Raw genomic sequence first — 16,330 nt, forward strand, 5'->3', positions numbered from 1 at the left:
ACCTCACTGCTATTTAACAGTTCTTTTTATTTATATCATCTCTTTTTTCGTTTCTTAACAAAATGCCCACAATGATTATTACAAAATATATTTAAGTCCCTATCCCACTATTTCCTTTCTCACAGGACATATAACTCTGGCATAGTGGACTTAGTGGCAGAGGACTGAAATCTGAATTCCAGCCATGTGCCAAGAAACCACATAGAAAAAAAGCACTGGATTAGGAGTCAAACACCCTGGCCTTGAATCGAAGCTCTACCACTTTAGCCTTGAGACCCTGGGCAATCACAAGACTTCTCAGATCCCTCTGATCCTCCACTGCCTCATCTATACAATGATTATTATGAGGATTGGGTGAGATAATTTACAGTACAAAAATAATATTTCTATATACAATAGTAAACATAAAGAAATACAGTAAGATACAAAATGCTAATAACGATAAAACTATATAAATACACAGATGCTCCAGAGGGAGATCAATGAGGTCTGAAGTACACAAAAGGTTTTACTATAAACAAAATGCTCATTTCCAACTTCAAGTCATCCTTAGGTTCTGAAATATTCAAGGTTCCTCTAACCAAGATTATGCTAATCCAATCCGTTTTCTGAATTAAAGCTCAAATACTACCTCCTCTCTGACACCTTTCTTAAAACACTGGTGTACAGTGAGCACCTTTCACTATCTCATATAGCATTATCCCCACCACTCATCTCATACTTATTGACAGAGTCTTGCATTTTAGAGATTTCCTGTGTATCAGGTTTGTCCCTCTGGCCTAAACAGAATCAATACCATCAGAATGAGAGAATCATGGGTTACAATTACTGTTTCCTTTTTAGCAACTAAGTACTCTGTAAGCAAACAAGATATAAACTGAATTAAAACCAAAACAATGCACTTCTGCTATACAGTACGAAAATTGCAAAAGATTACTATTCAAATGGATTTCCTTCTCTAGTGCAAGACTGACCTAGAAACCTAGATAATTAGTGGGTTTCCAAATAAGAGGGGGAAAGTGACTACCAGAAGATATGATAAATGTAAAGGAAAACAACATAACACCAATTTGTCTCATATTGCCATAATTTTATCTTCAAAGACGACAACATATATTGGAGTTAACAGACAACCCTCTTTGGAATGGTTAAGAGGAGCTCAAACTTTTTACCCTTTATGTTTTGGACTCTTCTGGAAAAGATTAAACCAATAACATCTTTAATTAAATAGTTTAGCTTGTAAGCGAGATTTAATTCACCTTATCATTTAATTTGCTTAGACTTCAAATTTGAAACAAACCAATGTTTTACACAAATCCTAAATGCTATACTATGTACTCACAAATAAAGGGAATAAAAACTAAATATACTTACCAAGAACAATATACACTTGCAGTTTGGAGCTGCTGGGTAAGGTAAGTCGTACAAAGAACAAATGCTGTGTTATCCTGACCCTCGGATTCCAGATTACATATGATGTCTAGTACTTCCTTGCAGTCGACCTTTGCAATCTATCAAAAATGAGATGACTAAGTCAAAAGGAAAATGGTGACTTTCCTGTAAACTCTGTTATATAACGTGAAGCTTCTTTATAACGTTTTCTATCTTTGATAACTGATGAGGCAAGAATTAGAAGGAAATAATTTCCTTCTATTATCTAACAGCTGAGTCTTCTGGAATGACTATTTCATATAGGCAAATATTAAATGGAGAAGAGAATAGATGCTATAAGGAAGTTTCACTGAAGTCCCAACACAGATAAAAACATTTCTGTACAGTTTTAAAAAAATTACTCATGAACACTGCTACCATATAAATGAGTTGAATTATGGGTAGTAACTTCAGGTTATTTTCACCTGAAGTACCTCATCTTTTTTTTGTTTTTCCTTTCTTTCTTTTTCCATTTTATTCAAGTCACTCTAGTTACAGATAGAAAAATACAAGGCTTACCCTTACTGCCAGTAGGGCTAAGGGAGGCCTGCTGAGAAACTGTTTTAAATACAACTGCTGTATTAACATATCATTTTCTCATATAATTAAGGAAAAAATCTTTTGCATAACTGAATTTTTCAAACTAAACACTTTTAGAAACACATCTTTTTCATCTACACTATTCATAGAAATCTTAAAAAAAAATACCTCTGGGAAAATCAGCAGAATTTCCTAGGGGTCTTTTTGTATACTGGTAAAACAGGAGAATAAGAGCTCTAACGACTCCCACTCTCTATTTTATCACTTCTCTGTCAGAATAGGAAGAACATAATCTATTTCATGACTGTGTCAGCATTAGAAATGTCAATTATACCAGGAACCAAATATACAAAACAATAATTTCAGGACAAATGAGGTATGTGGAGTTTAGCTCATCTCTTCCAAAGTGCCATGCAGTTCTAATTTTAGTCACACCCTTAGGTAGTCACAGAAAGACTTCTTTCAAAGCTTAGCTCAAAGGCGATTTTCCTCTCAGAATCGTTCTAACTTCTAAGACCATGTTAGAATTCCTGTCAAAAACTCTACTCTCAAATTCCTCCTTTGCAGCATTTATCACAACTGCAATTCAACCATTAGTTGAACAACATATTAGCATCTGTCTTCTCTGCTAGAATATAAAATCCATGAGGTCAGGGGCTACATACATCTTTTTCAATCTCAGCATTTACCAGCGTCTGGAACATAGAAGACAGTAAATAGGTGCTGATGAATAGAATGCATAAATCAAGTTTAATCAGGGTTAAAAAGTTTATGTTTACAAAGTGAACCCTTTACTATTCTGTGTTTCCTAATCTTTTCTAATACAATGAGATGACATAAGCAGTAGAGTGTAGTGGTTAAAACCAATTATTCTAGAACCAGATTGTGCATATTCTCTTCTCAGCTCTATAGCTACTAGCTGTGTGACCCTGGATAAGTTACATAACTTCTCAGTAACTTAGTGCCTCAGTTTCCTCATCTGTAAAATGGGTGTAATAGAACCTCCCTCCCTCCCTCAGAGAGTTACTCTAAGAATTAATAATATGTTTTAGTACAGCATAGTGACTATAGTTAATACTGTATTGAATATCTGCAAGTTGCTAAAAGAGAGCAGATCTTAGAAGTCCTCATCACAAGAAAAAAAAACTGTAACCATGTATGGTGATGGATGCTAACTAGATTTATTGTGGTGATCATTTCACAATACATACAAAGATCGAATCATCATGTCGTACACCCGAAACTAATATAATGTTATATGTCAATTATACCTCAACTTAAAAAAATGTAGTATGTGCGTCTATTAAAGTCACAGCTCAGTTTTAAAATAATGTTTTTAAAAGGATTGGCAAATAGGCAGCACGTTAAAAGTGCCATTAAAAATTGTTTTTGTGAAATATATAAATTTTAAAAAGTGAACCTTAAGAATACTAGAAAGCATTTCAAAAGATCACTCTCAGATGTAATATCACTCGATGCAAATTTATATCTAATGAGTACTGGGAGGCAAAGTAAAGTTGCTAAAGCTTAAAACATAAAGTTAAATTCAGTTTTCAGGGAAAAAAAAAGACCTCATCATACATTATGAAGATAAAATTTTACTGATGCCCTAAATAACCACGTCCTCATCCCTAGCTGAATGAATCAGAAGCATCATCCAGAGAGGAAATGCCCACCACATGGCCACTTAAAACTGCACTGACTGAAGGACCAAAATGAGAATTCCATTGCAAGTGAAAACAGCTGTTCCAGAGGAAATACCGCCTACCATCCATGCCATGTTAAAGTTCCTGTCAAAACCCGAGAATTCTAAAATTTGATTTTGACAGCAATATAACATCTCCAAACTGAGAAACAGCACAAGAAACTCTCTAAACCACACACATAAATTAGAAAGGAAATAACATACAACTTGCATTTCTAGAACATTTTTTATCCTTTTCAAATAACTTTTATTATATTATCTCATTTTATCAACACGATAAATCTGTAAGATTAGCAAGGCAGGCAACATTACTTTTACTTCACAAATAAAAAATGAGCCTAAGGGGACCGGCCCAGTGGTGTAGTGGTTAAGTTTGTGTGCGTCGTTTTGGCGGCCCAGGGTTCACGGGTTCGGACCCTAGGCATGGACCTGCACACCACTCATCAAGCCATGCTGTGTCAGTGTCCCACATACAAAAAATAGAGGAAGACTGGCACAAATGTTAGCTCAGCAACAATCTTCCTCAAGGAAAAAAGGAAGACTGGCAAAAAATGTTAGCTCAGGACCAATCTTCCTCACAAAAAAAAAGAAAAAGAAAAAGAAAAAGGAGGGCCTATGAAGAGAGTGTTTCTTGTCTCAAGTCATTTTGGGAAATAATCAGAAGTAATAGTAAACAAAATGAAAAACTAATCTCATGTTGTTTTATTCCTATGGGGAAGCCTTTACATTTTAAAAGGGTATATTTCAGAGATGTACAGGCTTTCATCTTTTGGAAAGAAAGTGGTAAGAAAAAAGGGACAAAAGTGAAGAAAATTAGAAATATACATTTCAAGTAAAAATTCTTTAACCTAAAATGATGGGGGAGGAAGGAAATGATAGGAAAAATCTGGATGAGTTTATAAGGTATATATAGTTTTATTATTTCCATTTATTACAAATACTCTACAGATGATCACTAACAGTTAGTGCATATTAGGCCTAAACAGCCCCGCCTCCTCTCCCCTGCTCAGCCAATTCTTCTCATCCTTCAAAATCCAACTGAAACTCTGTTCATTAAGAAGTCTTCCTTCAGAAGACTGCTCTAGCACCCAATGATGTGTCTTGCCCCGCTCTGAATTCACAGCATCTCCTCAACACTTCTATTTGGGCTATTTTTTCTTCTTCTTTGGGTCAACTTTTGAACTAGTGACTCACACTGGCCTTTACCATTCATTTCACTTTTTTGTGCTTGTACTTTGGTCTCCAACTAGACTACAAATTCTTTGAGGACAAGAACACAGTCTTATAAATGATATCCAAAATCCTCTGTGCACAAAATCTCTTAGGAAGGAAAACAGCCACATTAAAATGTTTATATCTGTCAAAGCAGCGCTATTTACTAAGTACCTGTACTATGCTAAATACAGGGAATACAAGCCAACCTGATTTTTGCCCTCATGGAACTCACAGTCTAGTCAGGGAAAATAAATAAGGAGGCAGGCAATTACAAAGAATAACAATGTACGTTAAATGCTACACAGGGGGCAGTATATAGCATATTCTTCAAATACCTTTGGTAAGAAAAATCTACCCTAAATCTGGAGGATTGAAAACAACTTCCTTGATGAAGTCACAATTAAGATGAGAATTAAGGAATGAGTAGGAATAAGCCACGGGGAAAGGTAGAGCAAAATACAAAAATTGTTCCAGACAGGGAGAAAAACACATGCAAGGGCCTAACGCACGAGAGTGTGCATAATATCGGAGGAACAGAAATATATTATCTCAATACAGCTAAGGGTAACACAGCAGTATTGTTGGAGCATCAATCTAGGGAGTTCCTAACAGGGAAGCACTTTCGTTCTTCGAGTATCTCAGTGCCTTCTGAGTCTACCATAGGGATGCTGATAACCATACTCTCACACTGGCCTAATCTCTCTACTAACTTCTCAAACTTCACCTCAACTTTCTCAAAGTGTTAAATATTTTGTAGTAAACTTAAAATACTAAAATTCTTTTAGTTTGTGCTTAGTATTGCCATTTACCTGACATTTAGAACACCACTATATGTCTGATAATGAAGTTTCTAAGTGGTCCATAACACCTAAGCATGGTATCTTACACACATTTTTATTATCCATTTACATGATTGTTTTACTTCCATCAAGGTATCTATTGAGAAAGTAGGACTAGTTTATGGTGGTGTTTTTGTACAACCTTCCAATTCTATAACACATTTACTTCACATGCACTTATTTAGGCTAATAACACAGAAACGTCCTTCTAGACTTATTTTCCACTTTCATTTAAGTGATAATTAAAAAAAAGCTGATCATTTTTACAAGTGAAGAAACTGAAGCCAGAGTTTCTTTAGTCTGTTATCTGCCCCTCCTTATAGACTCTAAATCCCTTGAAAGCTGGTACGATATTTTCCTTTTTTTGGAAGATTAGCCCTGAGCTAACTGCTGCCAATCCTCCTCTTTTCGCTGAGGAAGACTGGCTCTGAGCTAACATCCACGCCCATATTCCTCTACTTTATATGTGGGACGCCTACCACAGTGTGGCGTACCAACTGGTGCCATGTCTGTACCCAGGATCCAAACCGGCAAACCCCGGCCCGCCAAAGTGGAATGTGTGCACTTAACCGCTGCACCACTGGGCCAGCCCCTGGTATGGTATTTTATTTCATACTTTTATCTCCCTTAGTGCCTGCTTCAGAATCTCTGCATGACAAATAAGCACTCAGTTAACATTTTTTTAACTGAAGAGAATCTCAGCATGTGACCCCAAATACTTGTATTTTCTTGAATACAGAGAAGAAAGAGGTATGACAAAGAAATAAAATTAAGTAAATAAAAAGAAAAATCCAGGTAAATTAAAATGACATACTTTTAACATCTCACTAATAATACAATATAGTTACACTACTTGTCCTCAACCTTTTGTAATAAATAGCTTAAGACCACACTAAAAATCAAATATATGCCACAAAATACTCTTCAGCTAAAGTAAATTAAAATGAAGGTCACTGACAAGCTTTTCAGAATTTCAGTGAGTATCTAGAAAATACCTTGTACCTGGATAGGGAATCAAATAATTTTTTTGTTCTTAAACATGATTCCTATCGCTGGAGTTTACTATGGAGTTTACTATCCCATGGAGTTTCCAGAGCCATTAAGACAAGTAGGACACATGCATCAAATAATTAAATCTTTGTTTATTATCTTTATCTTATCAACTAGCATATATGTTCCATGAGGGCAAAAGTTTGTTTCGTTCACCATTGTATCTTTAGGGTCTACAACAGTGTCAGGCACATGGGGGAACACCAATAAATATTTGTTGGAATGAAAGATAACTACAAGATAAATAACTTAGTGGTCACCAAATGGCAGAATGAATAAGTGGGACAGATTGAAGACAAGAAGAACGTGGACTGGAGTAAGCAAAGAAGTCTCCGAGGAAAACAGCTCTTGGGGGATATCAGGGTCTCAAAAAAAGATGCCAGAATGAGCAAACTAATAAATGTGAGAGTAATCATGGCGTGTGTGTGTGAGGGGGTGGGGGGTGGCGGGGGGCGGGGGGTAGGTTATCTGATGTAACTGTAAAGAGTGATATTTACCACCTAGCTGGCAGTCCGTGAATGAAAGGTTGAATCAAATGAAGTTAGAGACAATGGAACATATCCTGAATAAGGCCATGCCATAGAGTTCTCCAGTTTCACAGTACACAAAGGTAACCAGCTAAGGAGGTTAGTGGGAACTAAAATTCAGTCTGCTTGCCAAGCCCTAAGTGTTGGCATGGGGTTTTTCCTCTCAGAAGAAGGGAGACCTCTGAAAGGCAACCATGTGAAAAGGGGCATAATGGAGCATGGTATTTTTTGCTGATTTCAATAAAGGTACCACGTGAGCTAATGACAGTAGGAGACTGGAAGACATGAAACTCATCGTTTGGGTTTTATGGGGAATCAGTTTGCTGTTGTTGTTTCTTTTGGATACACATCTGAAAGGGATGACTTGAAATTAGTAATAGTTTTTAGTTTGATTACTTCTATTTATTAGATTTCTGATTATGAAAATATTTATAATCAAAAACCTGAAAAATACAGAGAATAAAAATTGTCCTTAGATATTACAACTCAGTGATAACCAATGTTAACAATGTGGTGAGTTTTATTCCAGCATTTTGTCTATACACACTAACTGTACAGGATGGATTCAATATAAGACTACTGCAAATATACACCTATTTTAAAGAAAGGTGAGACTGTGCTGGCTGTATATTCCTTTGTTTCCCGTAATGTTCTGCTGTAACTTAAGTGAGAGTTTTTGTCAGCCCACAAGATAAACAGGAGAGGGTAAGAAGACTGTAGAGACAGAAGAGCAATAAGGAGATGTGAAGAAACAAAAGCAGTGGAAAGGTAATAAAGATGATGATGATAATGTTTCTAACTCATCCAGCATTCCTATATGCCGAGCACTGCTCTACAAGCTTACATAAACTATTACATCTTCACAATAGCTCTACAATATAGGTACACTACTGTCACCCCCTTTTGCAGATTACAAAACTTGAGGCACAGAGAGGTTAAGTAACTTGCCAAAGGTTATACACGTAGTAAGAGGCCCAGGATCTACCCCAGCCAGTCTGGCTGCAGAGTCCATACTCTTAGTCACTATAATATATTGAGATGTTTTAACAGTAGAATTGACAATATATTATGACTAAACAGAAAGGAAACTGTATACCTTTGGTTTTCCTCAAGTGTGTGTTCCTTGAAGAGAAGGAATGCTGATTATTTTATTTCGAAGGGTAGTCAATAAACATCTACTGTACTGAAATGAATGGAAAGTGAGCAGAACTAGCTAAGAACTTAGAAGCATCTGAAAGACTACTCAGGATCATTCATTCCACACCATGTTCTCACCTTAAGCCTCTTCCAAATCCTAAACAGTTCCCTCAGATCTTTCCTAATTAAAATTTACTTCATAACAAAAGTCTGATAAACTTAATGATACAAAAGTACAAATCATGCATAAGCACTATCAATGGCATTTGAATTTACCAGTATCAAAACTTTCAGGATAAAGGCACAAAGTGGCTAATGCTGGAAACTCAGGTAGGAAAGATGAAAACGTACCACCTTACCCTATGAATTTTATACATAATGGTTACAAACCTCCCTGCCAACCCTAATGCTGAATAAGGAATAAAAACAAAGAGTTGGATTTGACAAGATTAATGCCTGAAAATTCTCCTGTGGCAAAGCACTTAGAAATCATGGATAAAACCTAACAAATGTCTTTTATAAATGCATAGCTGAACACTCAACAAAGTAAAAGAAATCACTAAGAGGAAAAAAATGTTTAAGTCTAACTAGAACACTACCCTAACTCACCAGATCGTTGCTAATTTCACTAAGAGGTTTGGATTTTACAAGTTGTGGATAAGAGATTAAAAGGTAAGTTTAGTTTGCTCTTCTTTATCTAGTACTTTAAGGTAGATGGTTAGGTTATTAATTTCAGATCTTCCTCTTTTTTTAAATTGAGATAACACTGGTTTATAACATTATGTAAATTTCAGGTGTACACCATTACATTTCAACTTCTGTACAGACTACATCGTGTTCACCACCACAAGTCTAGTTTCCACCTGTCACCATACAAGAGTGCCCTTTTGCCACCCCTCACCCCCATTCCCCTCTGGTAACCACCAATCTTTTCTCTGTATGTGTTTATCTTCGACATATGAATGAAATCATACAGTATCTGTCTTTCTCTGATTTTTTTCGCTTGGTGTAACACCCTTAAGGTCCAGCCATGTTGTCACAAATGACAAGATTTCTTTTTTTTATGGCTGAATAGCACTCCAGTGTGTGTGTGTGTGTGTGTGCGCGTGTGTGCGTACATATACACCACGTCTTTATCCATTCATCCATCAAAGGGAACTTAGGTTATTTCCAAGTCTTGGCTACTGTGAATAATACAGCAATGAACATAGAGGTGCATGTATCTTTTTGAATTAGTGTTTTTGTTTTCTTTGGATAAATACCCAGAATTAGATAGCTGCATCATATGGTATTTGTATTTTTAGTGTTTTGAGGAATCTCCATACTGCATCAATTTACATTCCTAATAGCAGTGTACAAAGGTTCCCTGTTCTCTACATCCTCTCCAACACTTATTTCTTGTTTTATTAATAATAGCCATTCTGACAGGCATGAGGTGATAAGAGATCGTCCTTCATCCTTCTTTTTTAAGATTGACATTTTACAACTATAAACTTCCCTCTAAGCGTTGCTTTAGCTGCACCCCATTAACTTTAGCATGTTGTGCTTTCATCATTCATCTCAGTGTATTTTATAATTTCTTGGGGTTTTTTTTTTTTGATCCATTGCTTGAGAAGGTATGTTTAATTTTCACATATTTGTGAATTTCCCAAATTTCCTTCTGTTACTGATTTCTAATTTCATTTCATTCTTGCCAAAGAATATACTTTGTATGATTTCAATCCTTTTAAATTTATCAATGTTTGTTTTGTGGCCTAACATATGCTCTATCCTGGAGAATGCTCGATGTGCATTTGAGAAGAATGTATACTCTGCTGCTATTGGGTGGAGTATTCTATAGATGTCTGCTAGATCTGGTTGGTTCATAGTGTTGCTCTAGCCTTACATTTCCTTATAATCTAGCTGGTCTATCCATTACTGAAAGTGAGGTGTTAAACTCTCCAACGACTATATGTCAATTGTCTATTTCCCCCTTCAATTTTGTTAGCTCATGTCTTTTGGGACTCTTGTTCCTCAGACTAGATAATCTCAACTAACCTCCTTCATTCAAGTTTGCTGATTCTTTCTTCTGCTAATTCAAATCTAATGTTGAGCCTCTCTAGCAAATTAATTTCAATTATTGTACTCTTCCACTCCAGAATCTCTATTTGGTTCTTTTTAAATAACTCCCATTTCTTTACTGCTATTCTCTATTTATTGAGACATTGTATACTTTCCTTTAATTCTTTAGACGCAGTTCTCTGAACATACAATTGCTCTTCATTATTTGCAGATTCTGTGTGTACAAATTAGCCTACTTGCTAAAATTTCTTTTTAACCCCAAAATTCATTACTCACAGTGCTTTCACAGTCATTCATGAATATGCACAGAGCAGCAAAAAATTTGAGTCTCCTGATGTGCATGTCCCCAGCTAAGGTCAAACAAAGTGATGCTCTGCCTTCTTGTTTCAGTTCTCATACCGTAACAAGCATCTTTTTCACGTTCTACTTAGTGCCACTTTTTTTGGATCTTCCATGCTTTTCATTGGTGATTTTGCTGTTTAATACAGCACCCAAGTGGGGCCTGGTGGTGTGCTGGTTAAATTTGCACACGCCACTTCAGCAGCCCTGGGTTTGCAGGTTCGGATCCCAGGCGCAGACTACACACCACTCATCAAGCCATGCTGTGTCAGTGTCCCACATATAAAGTACAACAAGACTGGCACGATGTTAGCTCAGGGACAATCTTCTTCAAGGAAAAAGAGGAAGACTGGCAATGGATGTTAGCTCAGGGTCCATCTTCCTCACAAAAATACCAAAACAAAACAAACAGCCCCCAAGTGTAGTGTAGCAGTGCTGTCTAGTGTTACTAAGTGCAAGAGGCTATGATGTGCATTACAAGAAAATATATTTGTTAGATAAGCTTCATTCAGGCACAAGTTACAGTGCTGTTGGCTGTGAGTTCAATATTAATGAATCAACAATATAAACATGGTGTCGTTAAACAGAAGCACACATAACCCAAGGTTATGTATTGATCAGCTAACAAAAATGTTGTGACCAGAGGAACCTAACATTGTACTTCCCCTCAGAGCAATGGTTTCAGTATTTGCTAATTCATTGTTTGCAGTGACTATATAAAACATAACTACCACAAATAACAAGAATTGACTTATTTGTAAAAGCTGATTTAAAGCCCTGTTGAAGGGGTTAATTTCCAAAATATATAAAGGACACATACAACTCAACAACAAAAAACAAACAACCCAATCAAAAAATGGGCAGAGGATACAAACAGATATATTTCCAAAGAAGATATACAGATGGCCAACAGGCACATGAAAAGATGTTCAACATCACTAATCATTAGGGAAATGAAAATCAAAACTACAATGAGATATCACCTTACACCTGTCAGAATGGCTTTAATTACCAAGACAAAAAATAACAAATGTTGGAGAGGATGGCGAGAAAACGGAACCCTCACACACTACTGGTGGGAATGCAAACTGGTAGAGCCACTATGGAAAACAGTATGGAGATTTCTTAAAAAAATTAAAAACAGAAATACCTTATGCTCCAGCTATCCTACTACTGGGTATTTATCCAAAGAACAGGAAATCAACAATTCAAAGATATTTATGCATCCCTATGTTCACTGCAGCATTATTCACAATAGCCAAGACACAGAAGCAGCCCAACTGCCCATTGACTGATGAATGGATACAGAAGATGTGGTATATATACACAATGGAATACTACTCAGCCATAAAAAACGATAAAATCATCCCATTTGCAACAACATGGATGGATCTTGAGGGTACTACGTTAAGCGAAATAAGCTGGACAGAGAAAGACAAACACTGCATGATTTCACTCGTATGTGCAAGACAAACACAAGGATAATAAGAACAGATTAGTGGTTACAAGAAAGGAAGGGAGTAGTGGGTACAAGTGATAGGGGTAAAGAGGCACATACGTATGGTGACATAAAAATTAAGACTCCTGGTGGTGAGCACAATGCACTCTATACAGAAACTGATACATAATAATGTACACCTGAAATTACACAACGTTATAAACCAATATGACCTCAATAAAATAACTGAAAAAATAAATAAAGTCCTTTGTCTACTAAGCCCAACATCTGTGTGTCCTTAGGAACAGTTCTATTGGCTGCTTTTTTCCCTGTGTATGGACTATCACATTTCCTTATATGGTAAGTAGATATTTTAAACAATATATTATGGCAAATGTGGAAATCAGACTCCCCCACCTCTTCAGGGTTTGTTAGTGTTACTATTTGTTTGTTTAGTGATTTTCCTGGAATAATTCTGTAAAGTCTGTATTCTCTGTCATGTGTGGCCACTATAGTCTCTGTTTGGATAGCTTCATTGTCAGCGACATATTCAACATATTCAAGAAATCTACTTAAATGCCTTGAACAAGTGTATATCTCTGCTTTTGCCAAGCAGCTCTGTTTTGTGTGTTGGGCACGCCTTCAATATTTCAGTAGCCAGTTTCCAACTCTGCCTTACCTTTCACTTCCTACTTGTGCAGCACCTCAAGGTAATCAAGAGGTGAGTAACTGGAGCCTTCTCGGGTCATTCCTTGGCAGATACACAGACCTGTACATGTGTGTTGCTTTCTAGAGCCCTTGGAATATATCAGAGGTTTTCAAAGTCCCCTATGGACATCCCATATCCCAGTTTTTCTCTTCAATCTTTTTGGCCAGTCTCTGACTGGTAATGCCTCCTCAGACAACTGTCATGTTAAGCAATCACCGTTAATTGTTTTTGAAAATGCCCTGGGCACAGAGCTTTTGGCAGAGGGAGCTCTGAGTCAAATAAAGACAAATCCTGAGGAGGGAGCTTTTGACAAAGTTGCCAGATAGGCCAAATAGTGACAATTCTCTGGGCAATTTGCAGAATTCCAAAACCATTCTGCTTCCTCTGGTGGCTGTTAGGCTGCTGGTTTTCACAGTCACCATAGTTTTGAGGCTGTTTGTTTTCAAGCCTGGGGAGAGGGAGATGGGAAGTAGGGCAAGGTAAAATGTCACCAAACTCACTGCTCTTACTGATAGCCATCAGTTTTTCTTGAATAAAACCTCCTTGGATTCTGGTAAGCCTTTATTTAACTTCCAGAGTTCTCAAAAAGTTAATCTCATTCATTCTCTGGTTTCAAATGCTGATGACTTGGAACTCTTAATTTCCAGCTCCGACCTCTCCCCTAAGTCTCACATTGTGTGAATACCGTCTGCTCCCTGGTGTCTTGTTTACCTTTGTATCCCCAGTGCCTAGCAGTGTCCTCTAATGAATATATGTTAAATGACTGGAAGGACATCTATTTTATTTCTTACGTTAACACGTAAAACTAAAATAATCTTAAAATAAAATGCCTAATATTACTTAAAAAAAAGAAAAGAAAAAAGATCACGTTGGCTATTGTAGAAAATGAACTGTGAGCACAAGAACAGATGCAATTAGAAGACTTTCATAATAATCAGCAAATTAAACATCAATGGTACGACAGGGGCCAACTAACATAAAAGAAGGTGGGTAGAGGCAGCCTATCTGTCTTCCTAAGTTATTTTCATGCTTCGGCTACCAGGGTAAACTAGCATTCAGGTCAGTGCCATTACTGGAATATTTTATCATTTACCTTTCTCTAGAATAGTGATTTTCAATCTAGTATTTTCCTGATCAGTCTGAGATGTAATACAAATAATTTGCTCCTAATAACAGATTTTAAAAACTGAAGCTGGTAAATATTTTTTCAAAAAGGAATCAAGGTGGATTTAAGGTTATCCATATAAGCTTCACCGCACTTGCAACTTTGAGTAGGAGAATGGTGGAAGTTAAGAGTCTACCTTTGGGAGAATCGTCCCTGTTAGGTTCATAGATATGACCTGAAAAAAAAGCTGTGCTTCCAATCGCCTTCTTTTAAACTGTAGCAATACCACAGACCAGCACTATGCTATCAAATGGTCACCTGTATGTTTCTTAAAGAAATAAACGGTCATTGATGTTTCTAATTAAACCCTCTGACTATGTGTATCTGAGAGCAGCCTGAAATGTCCTAGTGAAGTCTTGAAAATGATGTGTCTGACTAACTCTCCATAATGATCCCTCCAGCGTAATCACACATCAACCAGAATACCCATACATAACCCATGAAAGGCAGACTAGAAGTGAGATCCAGATACATACTACCTCCTGGGAAGATGTCGCTTCAAAGCTATTTAAAAGAACTCTGCTGTAGGAGATGAAATGTTTATTAGGCAAATCTTCAGTTTTTTCACACAGCCTTTCTACCTTCAGTGCAATTTTTGAGTGTACATCTCATTCCCCATATGACCATAAGAATAAAGTAAAATTATTTAGATTTTAACATTCAATTTAATTATACATTTTGTTGTTATTCCTTGTTCAGGATCCATTTTAATCTTGATTCTTATTTAAGCTACACCTGGAATTTCTATGCTTGTTTACTTTTTCTTCCAAATTGAATTCCCAGTGGGTCCTGTTTGAATGTATTTGCTCTGTTTATCATTTATACCTAGTGACGGTGTTAATTCCCAACAGTGTTACACTGGTGGGTAGATTAGGTCCTGTTTTCTTTTCCTTTCCCCATCATGAGAAGAAACAAGTCTCTGCTACTGTGTCTATTAACCACATTAGACACTGAAGATGTAGTTCACTTAGGGATCGACAGAAATGGACCTTACTTAACTATGCCAAAACCCCTGCTGACAGATTTCTTGGCTCTTCATAATAACAGAAGTGCTTCATGTTTAAAACATCATTATCCTTCATCATATGTGTGGAAAACTTGATCTTTGCAAAGATTTCCTCTTTCAGTAATGAAAAAATATAGGAAACATCCACTTGGGACACTAGGCCATGGCCAGGTTTCTCTCATATGTAAAATTAAAATCCTCTCATACGTAAAACTTAACAGCAGTGTCATGCCATCGCATTCAATTCTAAATGAAGTATTTACAACCTAAAACTCAAGGATTCCACTGAGTACTAAATTTTGGGTTTTGAATTTTGGCTTTCAAGCTGACCTCATCAATTAATCTTAATTGTATGTGTCTGGCTAAATCTTCCCCAACAGAGGTTTCCCATTACACACATCCATTACTGCGATACCCACAGGTGCCAACATACAAGTACTTTTATTCCCAGCTGTTGCTCAAGTTAATTTGACTTCGCTCCTGAACTGAGCTGAAGTAAATAGCAAAAAGTGTGTATAACTCTACCTTAGAACATATGCTGATTTTAAACTCCAATTAATGAACATCTAGTGATTCATTAGTACTTTTCCAAAGCAAATTTTAAAGATTCTCTTTAATTCTGTTCTCACTTGCAAAAGGAAACATCACTGGATAAGAGAGTAATTACGATGGTACCAGTGTTCCTTTTTAAAATAATTTTATGGATGTGTGTTAAGTGTTTTTGCATTGATATATTTAACAAATTAATCCCAAACATTATAAAAATGTTTTAAATCACACCTATACATGTATAAGTATGAACGGCATGATATACCACCAAGATGTTTCCTATTAGAACATGGCTCACCAGTGTTTACCAACTAGAAATACGTTGTACAGTGGAAGAGGGCTGGCCAGGCAGCCAGGAGATCTGTGTTCTAGCTTGGGCTTGGACTCCATAAGTAGCTTAATGCAGGTAGGGCCTTGGAAACATTACCATCTTGGCCTTAGTTTCAATACTGATAAAACATGGAGGGTTAAACTAAATGTTATTTAGTGGTTGTAATACACTGGAAAATCTGATCCTCGTAGAGCAGGGGTCAGCAAACATTTTCGGCAAAGGGCCAGACAGAAAATATTTTCAGCCTTGCAGGCCAGGTGGTCTCTGTTACAGCTACTTAACTCTGCT

The 16,330-nt window shown here is 36.7% G+C and overlaps 1 protein-coding gene across 2 annotated transcripts in view; it reads right to left on the reverse strand.

The window, feature by feature from the left end:
* RLF (RLF zinc finger) overlaps positions 1–16,330 on the reverse strand; it is a 71,808-nt gene that overhangs the window by 12,852 nt on the left and 42,626 nt on the right. For both annotated transcript variants that reach the window (XM_070510245.1, XM_070510246.1), the window contains one exon: positions 1,375–1,511. In XM_070510245.1, the coding sequence (XP_070366346.1) occupies positions 1,375–1,511 (137 nt within the window). The remainder of the gene's footprint in view (positions 1–1,374; positions 1,512–16,330) is intronic.

This window comes from Equus asinus, chromosome 5, assembly GCF_041296235.1.
Source record: "Equus asinus isolate D_3611 breed Donkey chromosome 5, EquAss-T2T_v2, whole genome shotgun sequence".
In the NCBI taxonomy this organism is placed as follows: domain Eukaryota; kingdom Metazoa; phylum Chordata; class Mammalia; order Perissodactyla; family Equidae; genus Equus; species Equus asinus.